General features: G+C 42.2%; 1 protein-coding gene across 1 annotated transcript in view; it reads left to right on the top strand.

Annotated features, from left to right (window-relative positions):
* LOC124170924 (ribonucleoprotein PTB-binding 1-like) overlaps positions 1-14,626 on the top strand; it is an 83,535-nt gene that overhangs the window by 55,178 nt on the left and 13,731 nt on the right. The window contains exon 2 of the mRNA XM_046549984.1: positions 8,896-9,190. Within this exon, the coding sequence (XP_046405940.1) occupies positions 8,896-9,190 (295 nt within the window). The remainder of the gene's footprint in view (positions 1-8,895; positions 9,191-14,626) is intronic.

Here is a 14,626-nt window from a genome sequence, read left to right as displayed (position 1 = left end):
AACGTTGGCTAAGAATAGCAACTTCATTCCAGGTCCTCTATTCGCTCTCCGGAGTTGTATGTCTATTTAAATAAGAGGTCGAAATCAAGAAGTAGGTGAAAACAAGTATTTTGTATCCTTTGAGGGGAAAATTTGTGTGCCAAAAGTCCAAAGGAGCCTACTTTGTTAAAATTTGATCGGTATTTATTTATGCTTTTCACTGTAAACATTTATATTCACCATGCTCTAGCAGTAATATTTGATCACAGTATGGAGTTGTGCGATTTGTCTGAAATATGATTGACCAATGTTGCATCGGCTGAAGTCCCGGCAAAGGTGCGATTTGATGAGCTCCACACGCATCCTCCTTGTTCATTCATACGTCCTCCTCCTTGATCATTGTTATCGTCGCACTCGACCAATTTCACTGATCTTTTCGGTTTAATCCCTCAATACTATTCCTCAACCCCCCCCTCCCTTTTGTCCCCGTTTTCTTCTCACCTGTTACCCTTAAGAAGACGCATCACTCCCGCTCAATCCGTCCCTTCTCGTCTTTTTGACATGATTTATTACTCGTTCAAAACTTAGGATACCATTTTGAATTTACGTCTTCTTAAACCTGCGTTTTAAATGTGAAAATTATAGCTCGGTAATAACTTGAAAGTAATGATATCACGTTTAATGCACAGGTAATTGTTAGCTTGGGTTCATTATTTACTTCCGGGAATTTTAAATTGATGGAGTAATTTTGAAATGGGTGCTGGCTGGGTCATGGATAACCGAGCGGGAATCAGGCGTCGTCTTGGGGCCAGCAGCGTCTCCGTTAACCCCCTCGCCGCCCGCTCGCCCGTATTCCAAATGACCACCTCGCCGTACAATCCATCTGCAATCTGCTTCCCAGTTTATTTAGGCCATTAGAAACCTACAAGAAAATATGTACATATTAATAGAATTATAATTTTTGGTAAGTTTTTGGACAGTATCTGATTGTAAAAATCCTCGCAATTTGTAAAATATGTGCGACTCCCGTGCGGGACGGTGAATAGCGAAAGATTCTTTAATTTTGGATTTTCTCTGATTCCTCGTAAGCCATCCATTTTATGAGATTTTTTTCCATTGTTGAATTGTAGTTTGTGATGAATGAAAATTGAGCTTTGTTTTTCCACATATATATTTATTTAATCACGACCGCGGTTTCGACGCACTGCGTCATCCTCAGGCACAAAGTTCAATTTCCATTCATCGGAATTAAATTCCATAAGGTGACGCCTCAAACCATCAACTTCATGTAGTTTGTGAATTTAATTTTTCTGCAGTTTAAAATAAAAAATATACTGTATGTTTATTAACTACTTCCGTAGATGTGTCTCTTCATAAGTTGGAAAGTTTTCGCTTACCTTGACATTTTTTCGCTTTTATCATGTTCTGGTTGACATTTGCAAAATTTCTTGCTCCACGACAGAATCTATCTGTATGATAGAGGATGTCTGTTTGCCTTTCCGATATACGTTTCCATCCGGCTGCACGGATGGCGACTTTCCCAAACACCGTAGTGCTACTTACGGTTGCGTTCGATGCATCTTTTTCTCATTATCATTTGTCACATCATATCATGCAACTTGTGCGATTGGGACTGCTACTGGACATTCACACTCTCGAAGGGAAAATATAAAAGGATACTGCTCTCACCTATTCATCTTCTCGGTGCAAACCTTTTCCCTGGGGTATGCATGTTCACACGACGTTTTTGCTCTACATACCTACTCACACGTAGCCATAGTGGAGTGGGATGTAAGTTGATTCCGTGCGCGCTGCATGGAGATCTTTTTTTCATTTTTTACTGTTCGGTGTCTTCCGCTCATAGCCTTACTTCAATTTTTCCCACTTCTATGGGTACTATCCATACGAAGCAACGCTGGGTGGCCTGCTAGTTTATGATCAAAATGTGTACGAAATTTCATTAGTTCTAATTTGAGGGAAAATAGTATCTATTGATTGCCCTCCCCCTCGTCTCAGATTCCCAGCATTCGCATTGTGATGCTTAACGATTCACTTTCTTTCGATTTCGTTCTATTACCCTGTCACTTTGTGTGCATTTGTGAGTACTTCTTCTACGTGAGCAATCACTCGATTCCTTACAGCCATTGTCCCTTACTACTCCCCGCCAAGGCCATTCAATTATTCAATTACTCTAGCGTCCTCTCTTGGACCGCCCTTCTCAAATGAACCCGACGTTCTCCATTATTTATCATTCAAGCTTTGTAGTTCATCGTCATTTTTAGTGAATGTCATGTCATCGTCATGCGTCTAGTGAATCTATATTTATTAAGCTTTACGTAGCCTTCAGGTTTTACTGTGGATTGTTTCAATAGGATCAAGCGGATGAGACGTTGGAAATGTGTTGTCCCCCTTGGCATTCCATGCTACACTTTGCCGGCCTACTTCACTTCTGCCTTCCTTTCATTGTGCGAAATGTCGCACCATTTAAGGCAGAACGTCTAATTTCGAGAGTTCGCGAATAAGGCATTGGAAAATTCTGTACTCCATTCACCCACCCTCTTGTTGGTCGCAAAGACATTGACATGCCGTTTTAACTATTTATTCAAGAAATCTCCAATTGAAATATGTACGTAATGTCTCGTCGCGAGGGCCGTGGACTGCGCGCAGGGAATCGACCACAGTCGAAAATAAAATCTGTCGATAAAAATAAACTCGACTGAAGAGGTTTCTCAGTTCAAGGAAAACATATTGCGCTCAAAATGTGGGCTCTAATTGAGTTCGTTTTCAAGGTATTTGGAGCAGCTCTAAAATGAGAATGTCGTCTGCTTCCACCGCCTTTCGCTTCGGGGCTGTCGCCGCTAAGATTTAGCATTCGCGTATTATCGGAAGCTCTCTGATGTATACCGCAATGTTCTTGTTCATAACTTATAGAAGCATGTGGATCTTTAATCCTTCTATAATCAGTAATACTTTGAAATGTATGCGGAGAAAAAAATCGTCAGTTTTCGGAAAGCCACCAGTTCAGCATAGCCACTTGAGACTGTTTTCTTGTTTCAACTTTACAACTGAGCATCTACCCACTTGTTTCCATGTAAAGAGTAAGCAAAATATAAGAGATTAGGTTTTATTAAATAGCGGTGTATAACAACTATTCTCTTCACGCCGGAATATTAGGGTACGTGATAGCTTTAAGTTGACTCGTTTATCCACGAAAAGTTTGTATGAAACAGGGCATCAATATACCTCTATGAAAATATTTCGGATTTGAATGATATTTTCTCTCCAGATGTAGTCGCTTTTTTGACATCAGACGATTTGAATTCGGACTTACTCTCAGAAATATTTTTGTGGTTGATTTGAAACTTTTCTTTTCATCTCTCTGTAAGTAAGATTTTGTAATGATTGCCCTCAGGGGAGATAATCCAGTGCCTTTCAGCATGCGTATCTTACGTACTTGATGGATGCCTCGAAAAGCTCCCAACACATTCGTTCGAATAGTCTTTCATGTCTTCAATCATTTCGCTGATCTCTTGATCCGTATGCCCTCAATGCAGACCGTCGACCACCTTTTCCAAATGGAAGAAACCAACAAGATTACTGATTAAGGCCCATTCCCAAAAGCTACACTATCCTTGAAATTATCTCCTGGATTTTCCTTGTTCATAAAAGTGGTCATTTGCGTAACATCCGATCCGATTTTCCATCATTTGTTCCATAATTTAGTTTTTGGACTTATGTTTTTAATATGTAACGGTTGTCTTCTTGGCATGATGGGAAAGGGGACGCACCGTTGCTACATGTCCAGCTTCTCTCCCTCAATTTGTCTTCATTTCTCTCTTCATTCTCTGTTTTCTCACCAACACCATCGAATGCCCGCCTAGTTTCTTTGTCGTAAACACAAATCTGCCTCTTGCTTTCTTCTACTGAAAAATGGAGAGTGGCTTTGTCGTTGGTGTTTCGTATTTTTCGATAGTAGTTACGGTGATATTTATGTTTCCTCTCTTCTCATTTTTTGACGGTCATTGTCGTCCAGAGATCTACAAAATACCCCGCAAGCTGCCTAAAAGGCGTGTAGCAGGGGGTGGTAGGACACCAGCCATATAAATATAAAAAATGAAGTACTCTAACGAAGTTGGGACTAGCATTTATTAAAGTCCTTTATGGTTCTAGGAAAAAAACGAATTCCCATATCTATACGTTCGGCAAAACATCTCTCTTACTTTATTTATCGCTTCTATCGGATCTGGAAATATGGTGTGGGCCTAATATTATGTTCTCTGTGTCGCTCTTAAAGATATCCATTCTCAATTGTTCAAGCAATCTAAGCCTAGCGCGCAGCCTCCCGAGTCTCAATCGGCTCCCAGCCTAATTCGCTTAACATCTGAGTAACGCTGTCTGTACGCCCGTAGCGGTTTTTGACGAACCGCGCAGCCTTCCTTTGTATTTTATGATTTTATTCAGTTCGCGGATTAAGCCTTTCTGCACCGGATCCCATACGCTCGCTGCATATTCAAGGTGCGGTCGGATGAGTGTGAAATAGCACCTTTCTTTTACTTTCTCATCCAAAAATCTTCCCACAATACGCTTGACGAATCCTAATTTCTTCAGGGCTATTCCGCAAATATTCCTTTTAAGTGTTCCCCACGAGAGGTTCGAGGTTATCGTAATTCCCAGGTACTTCACTTCGTCAGTTGCCTATATGTTAATACCATCCACTGCATAAACATGGTTATAGTTTACTACTATAACCATGATACTACTTTATAATACGTTTGCTATACGAATTCCCCAAAAAATGTACCGTCATGCATTTGCTCAGATTAAGTTCGAGTCCCTACTCTTGGCTACACAAAATAACGTTGTTTAAGAGATCTGCTGGCTGATGATCTTGCGTGATGAACTGTAGCAGTAGCTTCGGGTATTAAGGGTGCAATTCAAGTAGTGACCGGTGAAATACCGACATCGAGCAAAAATCATAGGAAACAGTTCTTTTACTTTATAAATTACATTAGTTTGTTCATATAACATATCCTACGGATGCAGAAAATTACAATTAATTTTCAAGTACTTCAATGAAAAATGTAACTAAATTTGTAAAAATCATAAATTTAAAAGTGTCTTAAGGGGTCGAAATATGAGGGAACACTCAAAATTAAAAATTGGTTTTCGATATTTTAAACCAAAAAGACATGAATGAAAAACACAGAGGCTAATCTTCAGAGCTCAAATTCGATTTTTATCCTACATAAATAGCTTTAAAATTCCTCTAAGAGCTTCGGTCACGCCCACGACGCGAAACAAATTTCCATTGGCTGACGCCGCGTGGCGTGTGAACCTCATGAATGTCGCCTGAGTAACGCTTGAAGAAGCCGTAAACACATTGGGTTCGTGGAAACAGTGGCCAAAAGTTTATTATCGTAGCGAAGCAAAACGTTAATTTTGTTCTGGCTGATTCCAGAATTGTACTGACATTATCGACAAAGACTCTGGACAATTTTTTGTCTCAAAACGAATCATCTCATTGAAATGAAAGTTTTTCAAGGTGAAAAGTTTGCAGCTTTGAGTGAAACAGTAATCACGGCTATTATCCTAGATGCGTTTTTGGCGCGGAATTCAAGTTGAAAATTCAACCTGCTCGAGATGCATATAATAATTTCGCCCGTAGAGCATGCGAAATTACGGGCGAAATTATTCAGCGCTACATGGTAATATTTGGTGAGAGGCTTTTTCACTCCCATTGCACTATAAATCAAACATAATACTTGGTAGTGTAATCCCTTCTATTGCCCTGGTCTACCGTACCAGTTAACATGTTGTTTTTATCCCCGTACTAGCACTCATCAATGCCGAAGTCATCCAGGAAAAAAATGAAATCATTATTAATGTTGAAGTAGTAAACTTATCAATCACTACATCTATGTGCCAATACCTTTTTATGCAGAAGCAATACCTGTACCATATGAGCAACCTTTTGCACATATAACAACGAATGAACTATTTCAAATCTTACTACTAGTGAGTGCTCCAACAAAGATGTCACAACCAATGCAACAAGAATTATAAAACATGGAACTTGGAGCGAACTGCTCTAACAACCAATCTTCTATTGCCACATTTAGGCAGCATGCAAAACTAAGTACCAATAAATATTTTCCCTTCGTGAGATATAAATTTTGAATAAGTATTTGGTACCTTTATTCCACATCACCCCTTAGAGTATAGTCAATCCCCATTTCACCAGACTATTTCCTTCGGCCAGCTTGTTTCAGCCAGTTTTGAATTTTAAGTCTTCTCCGTCAAATGGCCATAACCAAAGTTTCGCATGGCGCTTCCTAGTGTTATAAATTCAAAGGACACACTAGAACACCCTTTATGATTATATAATCTCAAAATTATTTTTACGTACTAGGTACCCATGTAATGCCATCAGTTAGCTCAATATTCATGAGGTTGAATGAATAGATGAATTGAATGAATGAGATGAACACGCATGAGCTATACTGATTTATCGTCTTAAAGTTATTTAAGACAATAAATCAGTGAATTTGATCTTATTAAACAATATGCCATTTAGGTTGAACAATCCGATGTGTCTTCTACGACTCGAGAGAGTTTGCAAATTCAATTGTTGCACATATATAGTGTATCCTGGGTCATTCTGTAGTTTTTTCTCAAGATTGTAATCAAGTAATTTAAGATATTTGTTTTGGATCTTTTCAAGAGCATGGATATGTGTATAGTTTTATGGGTTTCAAATTCATAGAACCGCATTCCAAGACAGATCTTATCAAGATAACATAGAGCAGTGAAACGCAATAGATGAGAATGAAGACTAATATAGACTTACTCACACGGCATAGAAATGAATCATTTAGATCCCTCCAATACACAGGGCATCATATTACTCAGTTGAAATTCAATAGCAGCGAAATTTATTCTAAACTATGAAGGTAAGGATAGAGCAACATTGAAATTTTACTCTTTTCCAGCAAATCATTTTGTGATTAGGGGACGGTAAATAAATTGCTCGTACGAGATTGTAAAGCGACAAATAAATAGTACCTTTCTATCAGGATTAGTTTCGAGTATTACCGCGAAATTAACGAAAATGTAATTGGCCAATATTATACCAAAAATCATCGTAGCAAATAATAATAAGATCAACGAGAAAAGCCTTCCTTTTCTGAACCATTCAACGACATATTAACCCTGACGTCTAATCATCATGACAATATGCTACACACAGTTATCAACAGAATCAGTTACATGGCAATAGCACTTATGTAACTGATTCTCCGAAAGATTAATTGAGAAATTCGGGCATAATAACAAAAAAATCTCCAATTGACGCTCAAAGATGAATGAAAAATACATCACCCGGCAAACATATGAATTGCGCCGATGCTCGGCTGTATTTATAGTAATTAAACCGCACGGATTAGCAATGATGAATTGGGAGCCAATAAAAATTCTGTGGATAGCACATTAGAGTATTAATTATGATCTCTATGGCTAAGAACTAGGAGGGCCTGCAATTTAACTTCTGTCATCCTTCGTCCATTTTCATGATGTCACGACCTCAGGGAAAGCGACACATTTATGTGATTACCTTCGCAGGACAAATGAACATAAATCGAAATCAGGCCATAATAAAACCAAAGAATCGCCCAAGAACCTTACAATGGTTACTTAAAGGGTTCTTGTACTCGTAAATTGACCCCCAAAGATTTAAGAAAAATATATCACCCGGCGAGCACACAAATAGCGTCGACTCTCGGATGTATTTGAAGTATTTATATCACGCAAATGAGCAATGATAAATTGAGATCCAATAAAAATTCAGTGGATAACAGAATGGAATATGAATTATCTCTATTGCTAAGAACTGCGAAGGCCTGCTATAAACTTATGGCGTCCTTCGGCCATTTTCATGGCATCATGACTTCATGAAAGCAGCAGGGAGCAGTAGACTAGAAAATGTAGAGGTTTCTATCGAAGCGCGTTGTTGTACCCGTGGTTGTATGGTTGCATCTTGTTTATCCAGCGACAAGGAGCGACTCAGTCGGTGATACGAAGACCTCATAGTTCGAAATGTCAGCTACCTCAGCGTCACGAAATATCATGAATATCACGAATAACATTTTTTAATTTATTGTAAGGAGTATTCTCCATAAATATTAAAAACGCTCGTCAATTTCCATCTGAAACAATATTTATCAACTATGCAATTTCTGAATGGACGATCCAGTCATTTGATTTCCCCGGCTTAGTCAAATAAATATATTTATTAAGTTATACCTTTGCATTTATAGAAGTATGCAAGCAAATTAAAAAACACAAAAATAATGGTAGGATAGGACTTAATTCGAAAATCATAGCAAAATATGCGGTTGAAAGTTGAATGCTTCGCTACACGGGTTTTATGCTAATAATGACCGAGTATAATTTTTACACCGTTTTTCCACCAAAAAACATGTGAATGTGTGCTGTCTGGGATGAGGCGTTCTCTTCCACTGCATCCACGCTTTCACATCTCATTCAAGCCACTAAAAGTTCATTTTTAAGAATTTGGACATGCCTCGTAAAAGGTCGATTGTTTTTTTTTCCAAGTTTTTTTTTGGGAAAATTGAGTGGAGAGCTGAGCCAAACTATTTATTATTATATTGTTGACCAATGATCTTTCTTGGAGTGAACCCGAAGGCTGGTGAGGGTAGGGCTCACCCCTGACGTATCATCAGGCGTATGAACATCGCACACTCCGGGTAGGGGGGGTGATAATCAGTGATAAGGTTCAATTTTACCCTTTGACTCTGAAATGTATTTCCTGCCCCAAAATTCAAATTATCCTCGTTGGATTTGAAGGTGTGAGAGGAAGGTTTTGATGTAGGTGGTACATAGTGTTGGTTGTGGTTTCAGGAGGTGCGCGAGCTGCTCTCGGACTTCCCGGTGCAGTCGGTGGTGATGCTGGGTGGTGGTGCGGGCTCGCCCATGGCGCGCGTCGCCCTCGAAGACCCCGAGATGCTGGACGAGTGGGACCGGGAGCGGGTGTTCCTGCTGCGCGGACAGCGCCTCCCCGTCGTCCCCGCACCCACCGACCACGTGCTCTGCGTCGCCCGCCTCCCGCTCCACTTCACCGAGGAGCAGTTCACGTGCCTCGTGTGCTGCTGTGGCGAGGTGAGCCGCAGCTTCCTCATGATCAGCGAGAAGACGGGTGAGTGCTCCACCCCCCCCCCCAACCACCCCAATCATCTCCATTCATTGCACGCTCATTTATTATTGGAATACAAAACTCAAAATATTTCTGCTCATTATACAGTATTTGTATCTACATAATTTTCCACGTGTATTCTGTGTACCGTAGGGTGGCGCACGGGCCCGCCGCACAGTGGTCGGAAAGGCCGATCTGGCTGGACAAAAGTCAAATATTTAAGTTTGAGTAAATAACATGGAAGGAAATATGATAATTGAATAGGTAATGAGTTGTTGGTTAAGGTAATATACTGTTTTGACGATTTTTTTTCAAATGTATTCCACTGTAATCTCTAATTAAGTTCTATTCGGGACTTGTCATGATTTTACAGAGCCAGTCACTGACTTTTAGGCGTCATTATCAGTGATATTTAAACCATAATGATGGAATATTTTTATGGAAATCATAAGTATGGCGCCTTAAGTATATATATGGCGCGCCGGCTACCTGAGTCGGTCCCATACAGTTTTTATGGCCGGTCCTTTCCTCCCCCCGGCGCTCGCGGACCGACTCAGGTAGGTGGCGGGCCCGTGCGCCAGCCAACTGATTCGGTCCCATGGAGTTTTTAATTGTCGGTCCACCCCTCTTCCCCTGGCGCTCGCGAACCCACACGAGCCCGCCAGTAACCTGAGTCGGTCCCATACAGCTTTTATGGCCGGTCCTTTCCTCCCCCCGGCGCTCGCGGACCGACTCAGGTAGGTGGCGGGCCCGTGCGCCAGCCAACTGATTCGGTCCCATGGAGTTTTTAATTGTCGGTCCACCCCTCTTCCCCTGGCGCTCGCGAACCCACACGAGCCCGCCAGTAACCTGAGTCGGTCCCATACAGCTTTTATGGCCGGTCCTTTCCTCCCCCCGGCGCTCGCGGACCGACTCAGGTAGGTGGCGGGCCCGTGCGCCAGCCAACTGATTCGGTCCCATGGAGTTTTTAATTGTCGGTCCACCCCTCTTCCCCTGGCGCTCGCGAACCCACACGAGCCCGCCAGTAACCTGAGTCGGTCCCATACAGCTTTTATGGCCGGTCCTTTCCTCCCCCCGGCGCTCGCGGACCGACTCAGGTAGGTGGCGGGCCCGTGCGCCAGCCAACTGATTCGGTCCCATGGAGTTTTTAATTGTCGGTCCACCCCTCTTCCCCTGGCGCTCGCGAACCCACACGAGCCCGCCAGTAACCTGAGTCGGTCCCATACAGCTTTTATGGCCGGTCCTTTCCTCCCCCCGGCGCTCGCGGACCGACTCAGGTAGGTGGCGGGCCCGTGCGCCAGCCAACTGATTCGGTCCCATGGAGTTTTTAATTGTCGGTCCACCCCTCTTCCCCTGGCGCTCGCGAACCCACACGAGCCCGCCAGTAACCTGAGTCGGTCCCATCCAGCTTTTATGGCCGGTCCTTTCCTCCCCCCGGCGCTCGCGGACCGACTCAGGTAGGTGGCGGGCCCGTGCGCCAGCCAACTGATTCGGTCCCATGGAGTTTTTAATTGTCGGTCCACCCCTCTTCCCCTGGCGCTCGCGAACCCACACGAGCCCGCCAGTAACCTGAGTCGGTCCCATACAGCTTTTATGGCCGGTCCTTTCCTCCCCCCGGCGCTCGCGGACCGACTCAGGTAGGTGGCGGGCCCGTGCGCCAGCCAACTGATTCGGTCCCATGGAGTTTTTAATTGTCGGTCCACCCCTCTTCCCCTGGCGCTCGCGAACCCACACGAGCCCGCCAGTAACCTGAGTCGGTCCCATACAGCTTTTATGGCCGGTCCTTTCCTCCCCCCGGCGCTCGCGGACCGACTCAGGTAGGTGGCGGGCCCGTGCTCCAGCCAACTGATTCGGTCCCATGGAGTTTTTAATTGTCGGTCCACCCCTCTTCCCCTGGCGCTCGCGAACCCACACGAGCCCGCCAGTAACCTGAGTCGGTCCCATACAGCTTTTATGGCCGGTCCTTTCCTCCCCCCGGCGCTCGCGGACCGACTCAGGTAGGTGGCGGGCCCGTGCGCCAGCCAACTGATTCGGTCCCATGGAGTTTTTAATTGTCGGTCCACCCCTCTTCCCCTGGCGCTCGCGAACCCACACGAGCCCGCCAGTAACCTGAGTCGGTCCCATACAGCTTTTATGGCCGGTCCTTTCGTCCCCCCGGCGCTCGCGACTCGCGGACCGACTCAGGTGGATGGCGGGCCCGTGCGCCACCCTACGGTATACAGACTATTGTCTATATCGCAATTCTGATATCGCGAAAATTGCTTCCTGAATTTCGCGTTTAAGGCATCAGTGTAAATTCGGTTCATCGTTGTTTCATAACTGTAATTGGGCGCGTATTTGGGTTGATAATGGCGATTGGTAGGTGGTCTTGGGCCCCCCGAAGTGAGGAAATCTACCTAATGCATCTACATACAACCCTGCGAGCCACCTCTAGGGTGTTTGGTAGGGAGTGACCAATCACCAACATGCAGCACGCTAGAGGACCGTCACATGCGCACCGCACGGTAATAGAAATATTACGCATATGAGCAAAATATAGGTGCACATTCATGCAGACATCTTTTCGCGTTTGAGCTTTTTATCGAAAAAAGCTGGCCAAAACCTCAAAAACGATTTTTTTGACCTAGAAAGTTTAAACTTCGCATACATATTCAAAAATACATTGTCCGTAACTTTCCTGATTATTTCTTGTTTGTGCCTTCACGTTAGTAATATGAGGTCAAAGTTGAACAAATTTAATGAAAAACGACCATCCTCAACTTTTTCTGAAAATTGCCAACTTTATCCTCCTGCAGTGGTTTCATGAATATTTTTATCGACAAAACTGTTATACCATCTTAATGAACACTTTTTTTATTACATTTGAAGGATTTTCGAATATTTTGTTCCATTATTAACCATAGATATATAACAAAATGGCGGAGCCTGTCTTCAGCCAATTTTTACATAAACGTAGAGAAAAAGTAGATTCTTCCGCGAACTTCCGCCAAGTGACTTATACCACGTCGTTCTATGAAGCTTTTATACTGTGAATCTAAAGAAAAACCTTACACCCACATGCAACCCCGAATTTTGCATCGTTTTTTCGAGCGTGCGGTCGACTCCGGTTCTGGCCCTGAACCCTTATTATGCAATCGCTGGGCACTGCAAGAGGCACACAGAAAGGCTTCTTTCTTTGAGTGCATTCCATGTACTATTACGGAGGATGGACTTACATCGTTACAATGGACTTAAGCTTTCATTTCCATTTTCTGGCCAACACTCCCTACGCTTTCTTTTTTTCGCCACTTTAATGTTCAAGAGGCCTGCTCATATAATTTTGACTGCTAAAAAAGACACTTTAGAAGCTTCCACATTCGTTTAAATTAATATCGTATTACGTTTTTTTTTTCATCTTTTTCTCCGAAGGAGATGCATCGTTGGAGACCCCATCCCGCTGTATAAAAAGTTTTGGACCAAAAGTTTTGGTGCAAATATTATGATGCAAATTTGACCGTGGGAGACCGACTTATTAATCTTAAGGTCATGATATCGATTCCTCACATAGTTACTTTTTTTCTCTCTACCGCAAGAGAAAGGTTCGCATACTATGCTTTTCATCTTCACCAGCCAGTCGCTTGAAGTTGTCAAAATATTTTCTATTTACAGGAAAATCTCTTATTAGATTTTCAGCTCTTATAAAGTTACACTGAATTTCACTGTTAGGCATTAAAGTCATGTCTGGCAGAGCTCTGAGCAGAATAGGATGAATATTACGGTGTTCTGCCGCCCTTGGTGTTCTTCCAACAGAAGCAACTTATATTAATTCGAGGATACATAATCAACTGCATTCCTCACGTATTCTTCCCTAAAATCTTTTCCTTGCCTAACATAAGTTTCTTAGGGTATGATAAGATCCTTATCATTTCTTCCTTAAGAAAACCATCAGAAATATATAACTCTCTTGTTTTGTGCTATCTGGGTTAAGTTAAAGTTGAAATTACTAACCCATAAGTTTCCCTGGAGTGACTTTTGTACTCATCGTTAACATCTACGAAAAAGACCAAAAATAAAGACAATGGTTTTATGTTCAACTACGGGAAACCACTAATGAATTAGCAATATTGTACGACAATACTGAGTGTAAAAATTTGATAATTTAACGCAAAAAACATGACATAATATATTTAAAAATACGATTTGAACTAACCAACCAGGCTCGCCCTGTTCAATTGTTTCGAGCTGCGGAGGCGAAGTGTGCTGATCGCTGAAATCATGAAGAATACATTATATGTGTAATGTATGAACCATGGTCCTGTAGATAGTATGGACCATGGTATCAACCATGGCTGAAATTATCTTATGCCCATTGACTTATGGGTAGGAGAGACCTGGGTAATACCGTACGGCGCGCCGCGGCGCAGTGGTACCAAGTCGAAAAAAGCTGGCCTAAAGTAGTAATTCGATTTTTTTCGAGGAATTTTTTAACCTTGTATTCGGATTCTACAGGATATGGCCTACAAAATGCACTACTAAGTTGGTATTTTTGTTCAGCGGTTGCTGGGATCCGTCAAACATGGAGCATTCACCGTAAAAATGACAGTTGCGTGAAATCGGTCGATTTTGAAGAAGTTCAGCGTCATGAAGGACAAACTTTACGCGATATATTGAGCCAAAAACATTTTAACGTAAAAATATAATTATTAACCCATTATGGAACATAATTTTTTCGGATTTTACAATGTGAATTATTTTACACATTTTTAAAACTTTTGGAGTTTTTAACCCGAATTTTCAAATAAAATGTACAATATCGTTTATAGCGTTACGTTCCATCGCGGTCTCTTTTTCATCATTACAAAGAGGATAGTATATGTAATGTGGTAGCAAAGAAAAGTTTTGCTACTATTTGCTACTCCGACCTCAGCATTGAATTAACTACAATGATGCAATGCGCTGACGCGGGTAGCGGCCGGGCTGGGGCGTGGTAGGGCTCGAGGAAATATATTTTTGAGTATTATTAAATTTTGCTGCATATTTTATTTTCCATAACAAATATAACCCCATGAATCAACATCTTCTCTCAAAAATAGTACATTTTTTGTACAGTGGCTTCCAGTTGACGTTACTTATTATTTACGTGTGCCGATGCTCTCCGAAAATTGCAGAATCCTCCTAAGAATTCCAGCTGAATGTAATAATAACGGAACAAAAGTACGCTGCTGAGTATATAGTAATCTACAAAAACTTGAATGCATTCAGAACCAAAAAAACTCTAAAAATTCTATTCAACCCTGTCGTATCGTTAGACCGATTAGTTTTCGTCCTCACGCCTCTGTCACCTCCTTAGCGGCCTCCTCAACCGCATGCAGGGGAAACGACTGCCGTAAAGGATTAATTATTGCACCCACCGGGAAAACACAACCATAGCTGTCTGTATGCCATAAGTAATGTTCATAT

The sequence above is a fragment of the Ischnura elegans genome, chromosome X, assembly GCF_921293095.1.
Source record: "Ischnura elegans chromosome X, ioIscEleg1.1, whole genome shotgun sequence".
Lineage (NCBI taxonomy): Eukaryota > Metazoa > Arthropoda > Insecta > Odonata > Coenagrionidae > Ischnura > Ischnura elegans.
Note: the sequence above shows the minus strand (reverse complement) of the source record. Positions and strands in the feature narration are given on the sequence as shown.